The sequence below is a fragment of the Hyaena hyaena genome, unplaced genomic scaffold (genome assembly GCF_003009895.1).
Source record: "Hyaena hyaena isolate Hyena2069 unplaced genomic scaffold, ASM300989v1 scaffold_3, whole genome shotgun sequence".
In the NCBI taxonomy this organism is placed as follows: Eukaryota; Metazoa; Chordata; class Mammalia; order Carnivora; family Hyaenidae; genus Hyaena; species Hyaena hyaena.
This window is the reverse complement of record NW_024080635.1, coordinates 2,435,957-2,448,146: the sequence shown is the minus strand read 5'-3', so window position 1 is coordinate 2,448,146 and position 12,190 is coordinate 2,435,957. Positions and strand designations below refer to the sequence as shown.

General features: G+C 59.2%; 1 protein-coding gene across 5 annotated transcripts in view; it reads right to left on the bottom strand.

The window, feature by feature from the left end:
- COL16A1 (collagen type XVI alpha 1 chain) overlaps positions 1-11,899 on the bottom strand; it is a 49,944-nt gene extending 38,045 nt beyond the window's left edge. For 3 of the 5 annotated variants that reach the window (XM_039233635.1, XM_039233650.1, XM_039233657.1), the window contains exons 1-17: positions 11,688-11,899; positions 9,803-9,909; positions 7,795-7,869; positions 7,569-7,686; positions 6,663-6,786; positions 6,076-6,342; positions 5,379-5,459; positions 5,086-5,211; positions 4,240-4,293; positions 3,915-3,941; positions 3,338-3,373; positions 2,340-2,366; positions 1,182-1,244; positions 852-893; positions 700-744; positions 565-600; positions 85-147 (exon numbers count right to left, since the gene is read on the bottom strand). In XM_039233635.1, coding sequence (XP_039089566.1) covers positions 85-147; positions 565-600; positions 700-744; positions 852-893; positions 1,182-1,244; positions 2,340-2,366; positions 3,338-3,373; positions 3,915-3,941; positions 4,240-4,293; positions 5,086-5,211; positions 5,379-5,459; positions 6,076-6,342; positions 6,663-6,786; positions 7,569-7,686; positions 7,795-7,869; positions 9,803-9,875 — 1,257 coding nt within the window. In that variant the 5' untranslated portion in view covers positions 9,876-9,909; positions 11,688-11,899. Of the gene's footprint in view, positions 1-84; positions 148-564; positions 601-699; positions 745-851; positions 894-1,181; positions 1,245-2,339; positions 2,367-3,337; positions 3,374-3,914; positions 3,942-4,239; positions 4,294-4,405; positions 4,444-5,085; positions 5,212-5,378; positions 5,460-6,075; positions 6,343-6,662; positions 6,787-7,568; positions 7,687-7,794; positions 7,870-9,802; positions 9,910-11,687 lie in introns of those variants that run through there. The other 2 variants (XM_039233641.1, XM_039233663.1) reach the window with 2 other exon arrangements.
- Positions 11,900-12,190: the final 291 nt, after the last annotated feature.

The following is a 12,190-nucleotide window of genomic DNA, read 5'->3' as shown; positions in this document are numbered from 1 at the left end:
TAGGAGGCTGGGCCCCGATGGGTGAACTCCAGCATATCACTGAGGGACACGGGGCTGGGGCAGGGAGGGTCCCAGGCTCCGTACATCTCGGCCTGGCTTTCCCGGCGAGCCCTTGACGCCTCCGTCTCCCTTCTCGCCTTTCTGGCCCTAGGGAAGGAAAAGGCAAAGCGACTGGGGTTGAAAGGAGGGGCTGGAGGAACCAAAGCAGCTCTGCCTGGAGGAGGGACAGTGGTCTTCCAGACCCCTAGCCTCTGCCCCTCCCCTGAGACTGAATGGCTTCAGTCACTACAAGGAGGTAGACGACAGAAAGAGCTTCCCAACCAGCCAGGCCACTCTCGGGGAGTCTGTGGCATTTCCCTCTGGGTCTGGTGGGAACTTGGATGGGGCAGGATGACTGGGAGGGACAGCGAGTAGTGCCAGCTCTGTGCCTTCCGTGGGGGTGGTGCCCTCCTCCCTCCTCTGGGAAGATTTCAGACATCTCCTTCCTCAAGTCTATAGGGCCCAGACCACCCTCCCCCCCCCCGCCGTCCCCGCCACCCACCTCTCCCAATCCAGGCCCATTACCTTCTGGCCTGTGGAGCCTGGAAGTCCTGAGGGTCCCTAAGATAAGGAGGGGACACAAAAGAAGGGGTGAGGGAAGGCGGGCGAGGCTGGACCAGAACCCCGCTGCCCTGCACACCCCTGGTCTCCCACACTCACCAAGGCTCCCGACTCCCCTTTCTCTCCCTTCGGGCCTTCTGCACACTGACCAGGGAGACAAGGTGTCAAGAGGGTCCCAGGGTCACCCTGGGGCCTTCCCCGGGGGCTGACCCCATACGGGTCTTGAAGTAGGCCTTGCCTCCGGGTCTTACCTGAGGCGGGGCATCCGGGGAGCTTTGGACACAGTCACTGCCCTGTGTGGGTAAGCAACATGGGTTGAAGGGCGGGGCCCTGTTTCGAGAAGGATGGGCCCAAGAGTCCCACAGACAAGGCCCAGCAGTCATTTCCTAGGTACCCCTCGAAACTAGAGGTTTCCACATACGAGCTCCTAGAAAGCCCCTACCCGTCAGCCCCCATGCGGTCTGGGCTGCAGGGTTTGGGCTGAGCTGTCGGGGTGGTGCATGTGCCAGCCCACCCTCAGGGCACAGCCGAGGGGTGGCGGTGGGGGGGTGGGCACCAGTGGGCCTGGCTGGGGCACTTACCCGGGCTCCCTTCTCTCCCTTGGGGCCTGATGGGCCAGGCAGGCCTCGCTCACCTTTCCCTCCCTGTGGACGAGATCCAAATGGGGGCTGGAGCACAGGGAGCACGCGGGAGACTTGAGGAAGCTCTCCCAGTGTGTCTTCTCTACACACCCACCACACAAGGGTGTGTAAGAGAGCACAGACTGCCCCAACCCCCAACCATGCACGCACCATATGGATTCCGTATGCATTCATCCGTATGGCCCTCCCACCCCAAGAGGCTATATTTGGCAAATCTATAGTCTCACACAAAGGGTACTTTCCCCGCGCCCCTCCCCAAGCACGCGAGCTCACACGTAGCTCGCCCAGGGGCACATGGACACATGTGCACGGATACACACATGCAGAACAACAGAGCTCATGATGGTGAGTGTCAGGCCCCCTTAGTTCAAATCCCGCCCCCGCCACTTACTAGCACGTGACCCATGCTAGTTGGAGCCTTAGGATCTTCACCAATATAAAGGGACTCATGTCAGCCCCTGCCTCAGGGGGCTGCGGCGAGAATGGAGCACGACCCCGCAGGCCAGGGGCTCAGCACAGAGCCTGGGACTCCCTCAGCACTCAGGCCACCACAGCCCCGGAAGGTGTGGTACATACTCTTGGGCATGCACAAACACACTGTCGCACGCATACACGTGCACTGTCCACTGCTCACAAGCTGCCTGGTCCCGTCAGGCCCACGGGCATACGGGCTCACTCCCCCCATCACAGTGGGCCACGCACAGGCGAACGCGTGTCCCAGGATACACCTCGCCAGACCCCCACACAATCACTCTGACACCCCCAGTCCCACGGGGGGCACAGCTGGGTCTCAGTATTTTCTGAAGTAAAATGATAGTACCCTTACCCACAGGATGCTCGAGAGCAGGGAGGTAATAGATGTGCATGTGTCAGGCCCAGAGCCCAAAAAGGGGAACTCATCACATCCCTGTATGCACATACCACCCCTTACTCTCTCCAACACACACACACACACACACACACACACACACACACACACACACACACAGAGGGTTGGCTAGTCCTAATATAAACACACAGCCGTGGGGTCACAAGTTGTGGGACAGGCTGAAGACTGCCAAAGAGACAAGAGTGTTCTGTTCTCCATCTTGGACTCACCTTGGGGCCAGAAGGACCAATTGTGACCTGGAAGGGGGGGTGGGGAGGCAAAGAGAACATTATACCTCAGGGATGGGAAGAAAAACCAGGGGCACAGAGAAGGCAAGCAATTAAGCCAGGGCCGCACAGCACTGGGGCTGGCCCAACAATAGCCTGAATTCCAGCCCCTGCTCTGCCTCCCAGGCCAAGCACCATGCTGACTCCATAGCCCAGGCTGTTGGACTTGCAGAGGGGCTAACTATCTGCTCTACTCTGCCTGACTTTGGCTAGCTCCACCCCCTAGTTGTTAGGGTTACATGGCTGCTCGGTTGCCATGGTAACTCCTGCCTATCTGGGGGCTAAGATGGAAAAAGGGCCAGGCAGCAGAGGGGGTGCTCCCTGTGTCCCCCAAGGTCAGGGGGCTTGCGCCCCTCGTGGGCCAACATGGTACGTCAATTCAGAACATCAGGCCGTGGGAAAGTAGTGACTCATGCTGCCCACAGAGGAGGCACAGTTGGGTACCAGCTGTGCTCGCACTGAGCCCCTCTCCCTTGTCTTTCTAGACCCCCGGAGGGAGGCTGGACCAGAGCCAGTTAGAGAGGGCTAGGAGGGGAGATCCTGAACCCACATGTGTTTGGGACCCAGGGCTGGGCTGCAGTCACCCTGAGTCAGCCTTCCCCTTCTAGAGGCCTCGGAGGTGATATGGGAAGCCTTCAAGCAGAGCGACCCTGACTCCTCATGGGGAGCGGAAAGGTGGGATCAGCAACCAAAGTCCCGACGCCACCAGCCACCACCCTGTCCCCAGGGCGTCTCCTCCATCACAAGGCATGAGGCTTCCTTTCCGAGCAGCCTTTGGTGGGGCGGGGTGGGAGTCAAGGCCAGCTCTGGGGGGTGTGCAGGGAGGGAGTGTGATAAGAGCACAAAGACCCCCTTGTCCTTAACCAGGAAGCTACCAGGCCAACCTCTAACCCACTCCCAGCCCCCGCCCACCCCACCCTGGACACCCTCTATTCACTCACATTGCTCTCCCGGGTACCAGGGACACAGGGTGGGCACTGCAAGGGAAGAATGGGCCAGGAGGTCAGTTCTGAGAGCCTGCGACCTGCCCTCTCCACCCCGCTCCCCCGCAGACACACGGCGAGCACACAGAACATCACGTGTGTCCTGTGTGAAGTCTGAGGGAGCAGGAAGATAGGAATCCTACCAAATAAGCCTCATCTCCCAACTCCTAGCAACCCAGAGCCAAGCCATTTCTCCCTGTAGCCCAGAGAGGAATAGCAGTGGGATCTGGGAGACACCTCCTGTGGGGGCAGGGTGAGGCCCCGGATCTGGGGTCCCGTAGCCAAGCCCTGGACTCTTCCTACGACGCCTATGGCCGCTTGCTGCCAACTCAGTAGGAGTGTCCAGGACTAAGCCCACCCTCCACCCACCCAAGGAGAGGCAGCAGGCAGACAGGGCCCAGCACGGAGCCCCGAAGGCATGCTGGGAGCTATGTGGTCATCCCAAACCCCTACGCCCAACCTCCAGAGCCCCAGAGCCCTGTCCAAAGGGTTCATGCTGGCACCTCCTCCTTGCCAGTCTAGATGGGAGGCTTACCTCATCGGCTGCTGTCTCCTGACGGGCCTGGGAAGAGGGAGGGCATGGTAATGGGCAGGAAGCAGAGGGTACGAAGCACTGCTTCCAACACTCCTACCCAAGAACCGCCGGGAGCGGGTGCCCCACACAGTGCCAGTTACTGTCTGTCTCGCCCCCAGTCATCCTGCCTTCTCAGAGCTGGCTCCTGTACCTCCTAAGCTCTGTCCAGGAGTGGGGGCAGGTGGAAAGAATGTGGGAGTAGAGTGGCCTCATCAAGGGGTTTACAGAGGGCACAGAGAGCAGACCGAGGACAGCGGGAACTCCTCCCCTTGCCCGCTATCCCTACCTTTGTTTCCCTTTCTGCCTTCGAGCTGATGCTTCCTGTCAGCTGGGCATCCGCCTGGGCAGAGAGAATAAAAAGGAGCTGTTGAAGAGGGGGCAGGGCAGGGGCCCATGCTGGAAAGGGGCACCCAGGTAGGGGCATGGGCCCCAGGTACCCCCTCAGCTGGCACCTCCCAAGGCATCAAGAGCCTCCTCAGGCCACTGGCACCCCCACAGGCCCCCCTTCTTTTCCCCCCACCCACGTGATGTCGGAGAAAACAAGACCATGAATCAATGGGATCCTGTGTTCCTGCAGCCAAAGGCTGGGCACGGTGCCCAGCGGGCAGGGAGGCTGCCCAGCCTGGGGGGTAGGGCTAAGGGAGGAACTGGGCTTCCCTGTCACCCTATAGAACCCGAGAGTGGGTAGGGCAGCTGGCCATGGTGCTGGGGTGTCGAACCAGCCTGGCATGGTTCGGGGCTGAGCCCAGGACAGCGAGCAAGCCCCGAGGGAAGCAGTATGGCCTCTGCCCTCTGATCCCTGGTACCCTGTCCTGGAGAAACTGCCTCTGGGTGCAAGCCGGGTGTCCTGACCTCACCAGAAGGATCTGGGGTGGCATCAGTGAGGGGGTGGGTAGTGCCAGAGCCAGATGGGCACATCCCTCAATGCCAAAAGGCAGGTAGGCACAGGTTCACCCAGTGGGCTCTCTGCCTCCTTGAATCCTATAGGGGTAATTCATAGATAGGCGGGACTTCTGGGGCCCTCCCCACTCTGGGGACAAAAGAACCCAGGGCTGGACCTCGGTCAGGTCGGGGGAGGAGAGTCCCACTTGTACCTCCCTGTGGTAGGTGCCGCAGGTACCTGCCCACCCACCTTGCTGTTTTGAGGCTCCTCTAGGCAGAAGCAGCGGGTGTAGACCTTGCCCTCAGTCTGCGGACTGATCTCAATGAGCTCATTGCTCTGAGTATCCCGGCGGGCCTTGGAGGTCTCCAGGGGACACTGTCCAGCATAGGGGAAGGGCTGGGGTCAGTACAGAAGGCAGATTGCCCCTGCCCCTCTCATCCTAAGATTTCAATGCATCCCCTTCCTGGTTCCCCAGGCCTGGTTCCCAGGCCCCTGGGAAGTGTCCCAAACCCTCCCAGCTGGGCTAGAGCTGGGCCACTCACCCCTCCCGGTAAAATCTCACAGCATCCTTCCTCCAGCACAAGCTCTGGGTCGCAGTAGATGTGTGCCTGCTGAAGGTCAAACTGCAGGGGGATGCACAAGTCAGTTTCACTTCATTGGACCAAAGAGCTCAGGGTCCTGGCTGCCCGGGGAGACACAGAGATGGTTCTGCCCCAGGATTTGCCCTCAGAGGGTTTCCAATGTCACCCAGGGAGACCATCAAGAATATGGCTGTCACCCATAAGCCACACATGCAGGAAAGGGGGAGAGGAAGGAGAAAAGTTCACGTTGGTCCAGAGGAATGGGGACGAGGAGGCTCCATTTAAGCTGCCCTTGAAGGACCAGTAGATATCCCGCAGATGGGTCTGCAAGGAAAAGCATTCCAGGGGGAGGTGACAGCAAAGGCAAAGAGGTGGGGGTGGGGAAGTAATAGGTGAGACGGACGGCTAGGAAGGAACTGACCACAGCAGACAGCATGGAGAGATGTAAAAGAAAATAATAGCATAGACATTTCCAATGACCAGATCATGAAGGGCCTTGAATGCCAGGCTAATGTGTAGGCTGCATCTGGATGGCGGTGGGGACCCACTAGAGGATTCTGAGCAAGGGAAGGACCTGGTCAGATGCAGATTCCAGTGGCTTGTTCAGGCTCCCAGAAGGTGGGAGCAGAGGCCAGAGCCTGACCTAGCACTCACTCACCGAAACGGGTTTCCCCTGCTCAGCGTCCAAACCCAGAAAGACATGGCCCACAGGCCTCATGGGTCGCCGGGGTCCCAGAGGCCGAGAGGACACTGAGGTGCAGTCCACATGCACGGAGGCCACACGCTCGGCCACACTCAGCACCAGCTTATGCCAGCGCAGGTCAAAGAGCTGGGGCACTAGGAAGATGCAGGACACAAAGTCGCCATCTTGGCCCCGGGCCCGGAACTCCAGGCTCCGCTCCTGGTTGTTGACTTCCAGGGAAATCTGTGTGGAGTTGGAAAAGGAACGGGACAGAGACTCAGAGAGCCCCAGAGCCCCAGTACGGCAGAGTTCAGGGCCCTCGAGGTCATTTCACAAGAGGGGAAGCTGAAAGCCCAGAGAGAGAAGAAAGCTGGTGGGGTCGCAGAGCAGTCCAGCCTGCAAGAGAGGCATAGGTGCTTCTGGGGTAGGGCTAGCCTCAAGGGGGGGTTGCCGGGGTGGAGCAGAGAGACCCCAGGATTCACAGGCTGGGACAGAGGCTGGGCTGGACGGGTGTGCTCGATGCCCCAAGATCAATGGGAGGAGGTGTGGGGGGTCTGGCTCACCTGCGGGTACCCATCTCCATCGGTCACTTGAAATAGATACCACGTGTTCTGGTGGGTGTGTTTCTTCAGCAAGAGTGTCAGCACCAGGGCAAACTCATCAGGGATGCCCCGAGGGAATACTCGTCTGGGGGTAGAGCAGGGAGGGGACCCTGAGGCTCAGGTGAAGGACCAGCTGCCCCCACTGTGGGCCCGCAGGACTGCCGAACCTAAGTGAGACACGCACCGGCCCCCACCTCCAAACCGACACATACACAGGGGTGTCCATTCACTTTAGTGATACGTATGGGGTGCCTGCTACGTGCCCAGTGGGTCTGGCTGCCGGGGATAACAGTGGTGAAAACATAGACAAGATGCCTGCCCTCGCGGAGGCTTCAAGTCTGATGAGGGGGCGAGGGAGGGCCCTAAACAAAGACTCCCCGGGAAGACCATGTCACCATTTCATGACAGTCATGCTTAAGTTCTAGAGTAGCCAGGACTGGGCTAGGAGAAGAGGTTTTGGAAAAGGATAAAAAGCATTCAGCACGGGAGCAGCAAGAAGGAAAGAGGACCATTTTGGAAGATAAGGCTGGAGAGGGAAGGAGGGGCCGGACCTCCGCAAGACTTGTAGGAATTTGAACTTCACATGTGAGCATGTGCACACACACACAGCTCTTGCCAGGTTTCACCCCCATCCTGGGGTCCTCACAGTGCCCTTAGGATATAGACCTGTTCCCCGACGGCTAGCCAGAGAGAGGGGAGATGTCAGGCATCTCCTCTGTGCCCATGCTGTAAGCCCCCAGGGGTGGAGTCCAGGTTACCCCTGGCAAAGGGTGGGAGAAAATGACCCACAGGTGCCCCTGGGTTTAAGCCCCACGTCCAGAGTTGCTGGGGAGTATTAATTCCCAGTGGTCACACTGGGGCCTTTACCGCACGGGCTGGGTGAGCGGGGCTGCCCCCAGTCGCAGGATGAGGGGCCCCTTGGGGTTGCGGATCTTCTTGATGGCAGATGTTTTCATGAGGTTGAGTCGGCGGATGAGATTGAAGCCTTTGGGAAAGACACCAGATGAAGAGCTCAGCTGGGCAGGTGAGGAGGGCATAACAGCCACACCAGGGAGATATAGGGGAGGGACGGCTGAGCGAGGTGGGCACTCACCAGTCACGTTGGTCGATAAATGGCTTCTGTGTTCCAACTTGAGTCCTTCCTGTTGCGAAGGTGGGCACTGCTCGCCTGGAAGAGCAATTGGCAGCGGAGCACTCAGTGGGCTCGGGCTGAACAGACACCCAGGCCCCTGGGAAAGCTGGAGAGAAGCGAGCTTTTATTCCCCATTCTGGACTCTTAACCAGGCCCTGCCTTAGGGTTGTTTTTACCTCTTGCCTTCTGACCCTGGCCATCCCGGGAGCCAGGAGGACCCCCTGACTATACAGATGGGAAGACTGAGGCCCAGAGACTGAGGCTGGGCTCAAGGCCACCGAGTTCACAGCAGCGCAGGCCAAGAACTCCTAGAACCCAAACCCCCAAGATTTCAGGGAACAGGTCAGCAAGATAAAGAGCAAAAGAAACTATGGGAATCCCTAGAACTCAGATTCTAGGGCGGGCGGGGGCTGGATATACACATGTGCTCCATCCTTGACATACCCTAGTACAGGGGGTGCAGAGAAACACTTCGGGGGTAAAGAAATGTCATGTTATAGGCATGCCACATGTTATATACAAGCACATCTGCACACATGTGACTTGTGGATACCCATGCCATCAGGGATGCCATGTGCAGCCGGTACACGTGTTCTCAGCATTGGATGGGGTTTGTTTCCTATGTTTAAAGCAGAAAAGCAGGTCAGACAGAAGACTGAGCCAACAGAACAACTTTTCACCTGGATAACTATTTATGAAACAGTAAGAAGAGACTGAGGGCCTGAAGGGACCCCAAGCTCAAGGGACCCACTAGGACCCTGGGGCTCCAGACAGGGTATATTAAGTGGGTAAAGGCTCCTGGAAAAGGAGATAGCTTAATTAGGGTCTCCAAACCCCTGAAGGGACAGAGAGGCAGCCACGGGGCTGCCTCCTCTCAAGGCTGACTGGGCAAAATGTTAAGAAAGGTGCTATCACAGGAGATAGAGGCTAGACTCCAAAAGGCCTTCACATCAGTGCAGACGGGGTAGCTGGGACAAGACAATGACAGCTCCTAGAAGCTGGGCATCGGGCTCCCTGGCTGCCTAACTGGAAGAAGGAATCCTAGATCTCTAGGCCTGTGACCCCACCGGAGCGCCCCTCCCACCCCAGGTCTGGCCAGAAAGACTATCACTGTCTTCAGCATCGGCAGCAGCAATGGGTGACTCACCCCTTGGCCGTGGGCCCAGATTCCTTACAGATGTTGAAATTCTCTGCCCCATCCCCCAGGAGACCCGGTAAGGGAGAAAGCAAGGCCCGTGCACATACATGCAGAAACACACATGTACACACACAACCCACCGGCAGTCACATGCACCCTGGGTGCACACCCCTCTCGCATCTGCACCTGGGGCTTTCTGCTTCCCTCAGCTCTATTTGGGTTCTAGGAGCTCGATTTCTGCTCAGCTAGGCAGCTAAGCTGCGCGGCCCAGAGGGCACCCAGCAGGGCAGGGCAAGTTGCCCGGTCAACTTCCTCTGGCTTTGGGCCCTGGAAAACTGCACCCTCCTTCCCATCCAGTGTCTGGGCCTCGAGGCGGGCTCTTTATCCAGTATCCAGGGCCAGCCGTGGTGGAGGAGGAACACGTGGGCTGGAGGATGGCTTCTCCACCATGAAAGGGATTGGAAGGGCCTGGGCCTCTCTCGAGACGCAGCTTCCTTCTGCAGGGACCTCACTGCCAACACCCTGTGCCCAGGATGTTTATGTGCTGGGGAGGAGGGTTGTTCTCTCCTACGTGGAGGCACAGGAATATGTTACAGACGCACAGACTCTGCGATGCAGAAAGGCGCACGGACACACAGATGTGCAGATGGAAACACACTCACATACCCTCTAGCTCACGCTGCACAGGCTCACACGTACAAACACCTCGGACCACGCTGAGCCCAGCTTGGGACTCTCATAAATGCCCGCATGACCGAGGCACAGGGCCACACACGTATATAGGACCCCCGTATCTCAAGGAGCCAGTCATAGGCCTATATGTCATCTCACCTGTATCTGCCCCACAGCTGCAGGCGGCCCAGAGGCCAAGCAGCCACAAGCCAGAGACCCAAGATGCCCACATCCTGATCCAGAGAGGTCGGCCACCGCCGCAGCACCTGAAAACCACAGAGACTGTGAAAACGGATTCCGGAGTTGACACAGCACAATACATAGGCAAGTAGCCGCTGGCCCGTGGGGCCCAGGCCCTAGTACTGGGGGAGGGGGAGGGGGGGGAGGCAGGAGGGCTGGCCAGGCATCAGTCCTTCTCAGAGGCCCAACCACAGGCCTTGGGCTAGGATTTTAGCCAGGGGGATATTCAAAATATTTAACCACCGGTATGGCACGGACACCGACCAGCCAGAGCAGAACGCTGGCTGGAGCATTGAAACTGGGTCCAGGCGGCATCTGATGGTGCCAGTGGACAGTGATCAGGTTAAGGAGGGATCTAGAGGGTCCTAGAAGGCCAGGTGAATTGGGATAGTGAGGGGGCTTGAGACAGGGATTATTTACCAAGACACTGGGAAGTATTTAAAGATTTTATCAACCTGTGCATTGTATTGGTATATACTAGGAGCACCCGGGTGGCTCAGTCGGTTAAAGCAACTGACTTAGGCTTTAACCTAAGGCTCAGGTCATGATCTCATGGTCTGTGAGTTCGAGCCCCGCGTCGGGCTCTGTGTTGGCAGCTCAGAGGCTGGAGCCTGCTTCAGATTCTGTGTCTCCCTCTCTCTACCCCTCCCCCACTCATGCTCTGTCTCTGTCTCTCAAAAATGAATAAATGTTAAAAACAAAACAAAACAAAAGATCTATACTACTGGTCCCTGGCTCCCAGATCAGCCAGGCACCCATGAGGTCAGAGGCCCAGTCTCCTGGCAGGCATCAGAGTTGTGTGTGGGCCAAGGAAGCTTCCCCCACCGGCACAGTGGGTGGAGAGCAGGTCGCCAGGCTCAGGACCTTGTTGCCAACCTCCCCTGCTGATGGATGCTCGTCTTTTAGTTTTATTAAACCCTGATGGATGGGCCCAGATAAATCAATGCAGGCTCAGCCAGTGGCCAGGAGGGCCATATATCATCCAGCCTCCCCGGAGACCGGCAGCTCGCGCGTGCACACACAGAGTCATTCATGTATCGGCGTGACACACGCCGATACACGGGCACGCGCACACACACACATCCGTGTCCATGCATGCATGCACACATACAAACCTACCTGCACACGGCCATGCTCCCAGAGACACATGCTCACTGACACACTGGGACATACACACGTGCACATAGCCAGCCTATGACTACTCCAGGAGGCCCTCCTGTCGGGAAGTTCTTGTGCAAGTCTGACCTCACCCCCCCACCCCAGCTGCTATGGAATTCTATTTCCCTTCCCTCAGTCCTGACTGGGGAGTGAGCACAGGAAGGACCCCTCACCTTAATATATTTGGAGACAGGACCCTGGGGCAGAACTGTTCCTCCACTCCTCCTTTCTAGTGGGGTGCACGCCCCACCGCTAAACCCTAGCCCGCCTCCCCGTTTTGCCCGTCAGGGGAAGGACTGCCAAGCGGGAGGCATGTGAACGCATGTGGAGGCGGGAATATCGGTGTACTTGTGTCCGCATCCCACTCCTCTCTAGCCTCCACTGCCCCGGCCCCAGCGCCAGCAGGGGCTGCGGGGATGGCAGAGAAGCTCCGGAGGAGGTGATCCCATACCAACACAAAGGCGCAGGTTTGGGGGCAGAGAGCAGTGCAGAGCTGGGATGGAGTTTAGAGCTCCCCTACAGAGAAGGCCAATGCGGTCCAGAGAGGGGATGCCATGTGGCCCAGGTCACACAGCAGGTTGGGGGCCGAAGCTGGGGCCTTTCAGCGCAGAGCCCCCCGGAGGCAGCCCACTCCACCCCCACTTACCGCGCTGGGGTATCCCCCACCTCACTGAGTAATGCAGGCAGCCCAGGGCAGCCCGCCAGGGGAAGCGGGGCCTGGGTTCCTCCGGCCCCCGCTGCGAGGGTCCTCGATCACTTCTGGCGGGCCCGGGGCCCCAGCTTCCCAGGTCGCAAGCTCCTGGGGCTGACGGCTGCCCCGTGAGCCAGCGCGCGCCTGTCTGCCGGGGACGCCGGCCACTCCGGGTGGGGGAAGAGGGGCGGTTCCAGGGGGCTGGGGACTTGCCAGGGCCGCTAATGGAACACAGCTGGACCCGCCCCGCCGAGCGGGCTGCGGACGGGCGGGAGGGCCCGGAGGGGGCTCCAGCGGTGGCAGAGGCGGCCGGCGGGACGGCGGAGCCCCGCTCCCGGCCTGGCCCCGCGCCCAGGCCCGCCCTGCCCGCCTCCCGGCCAGGTGAGCGAGAGAGCGAGCGAGCGAACGAGCGAGCGGGGCGGGACCCTGCGTGCCCGGAGCTGCCCGGCCGGGGGGCT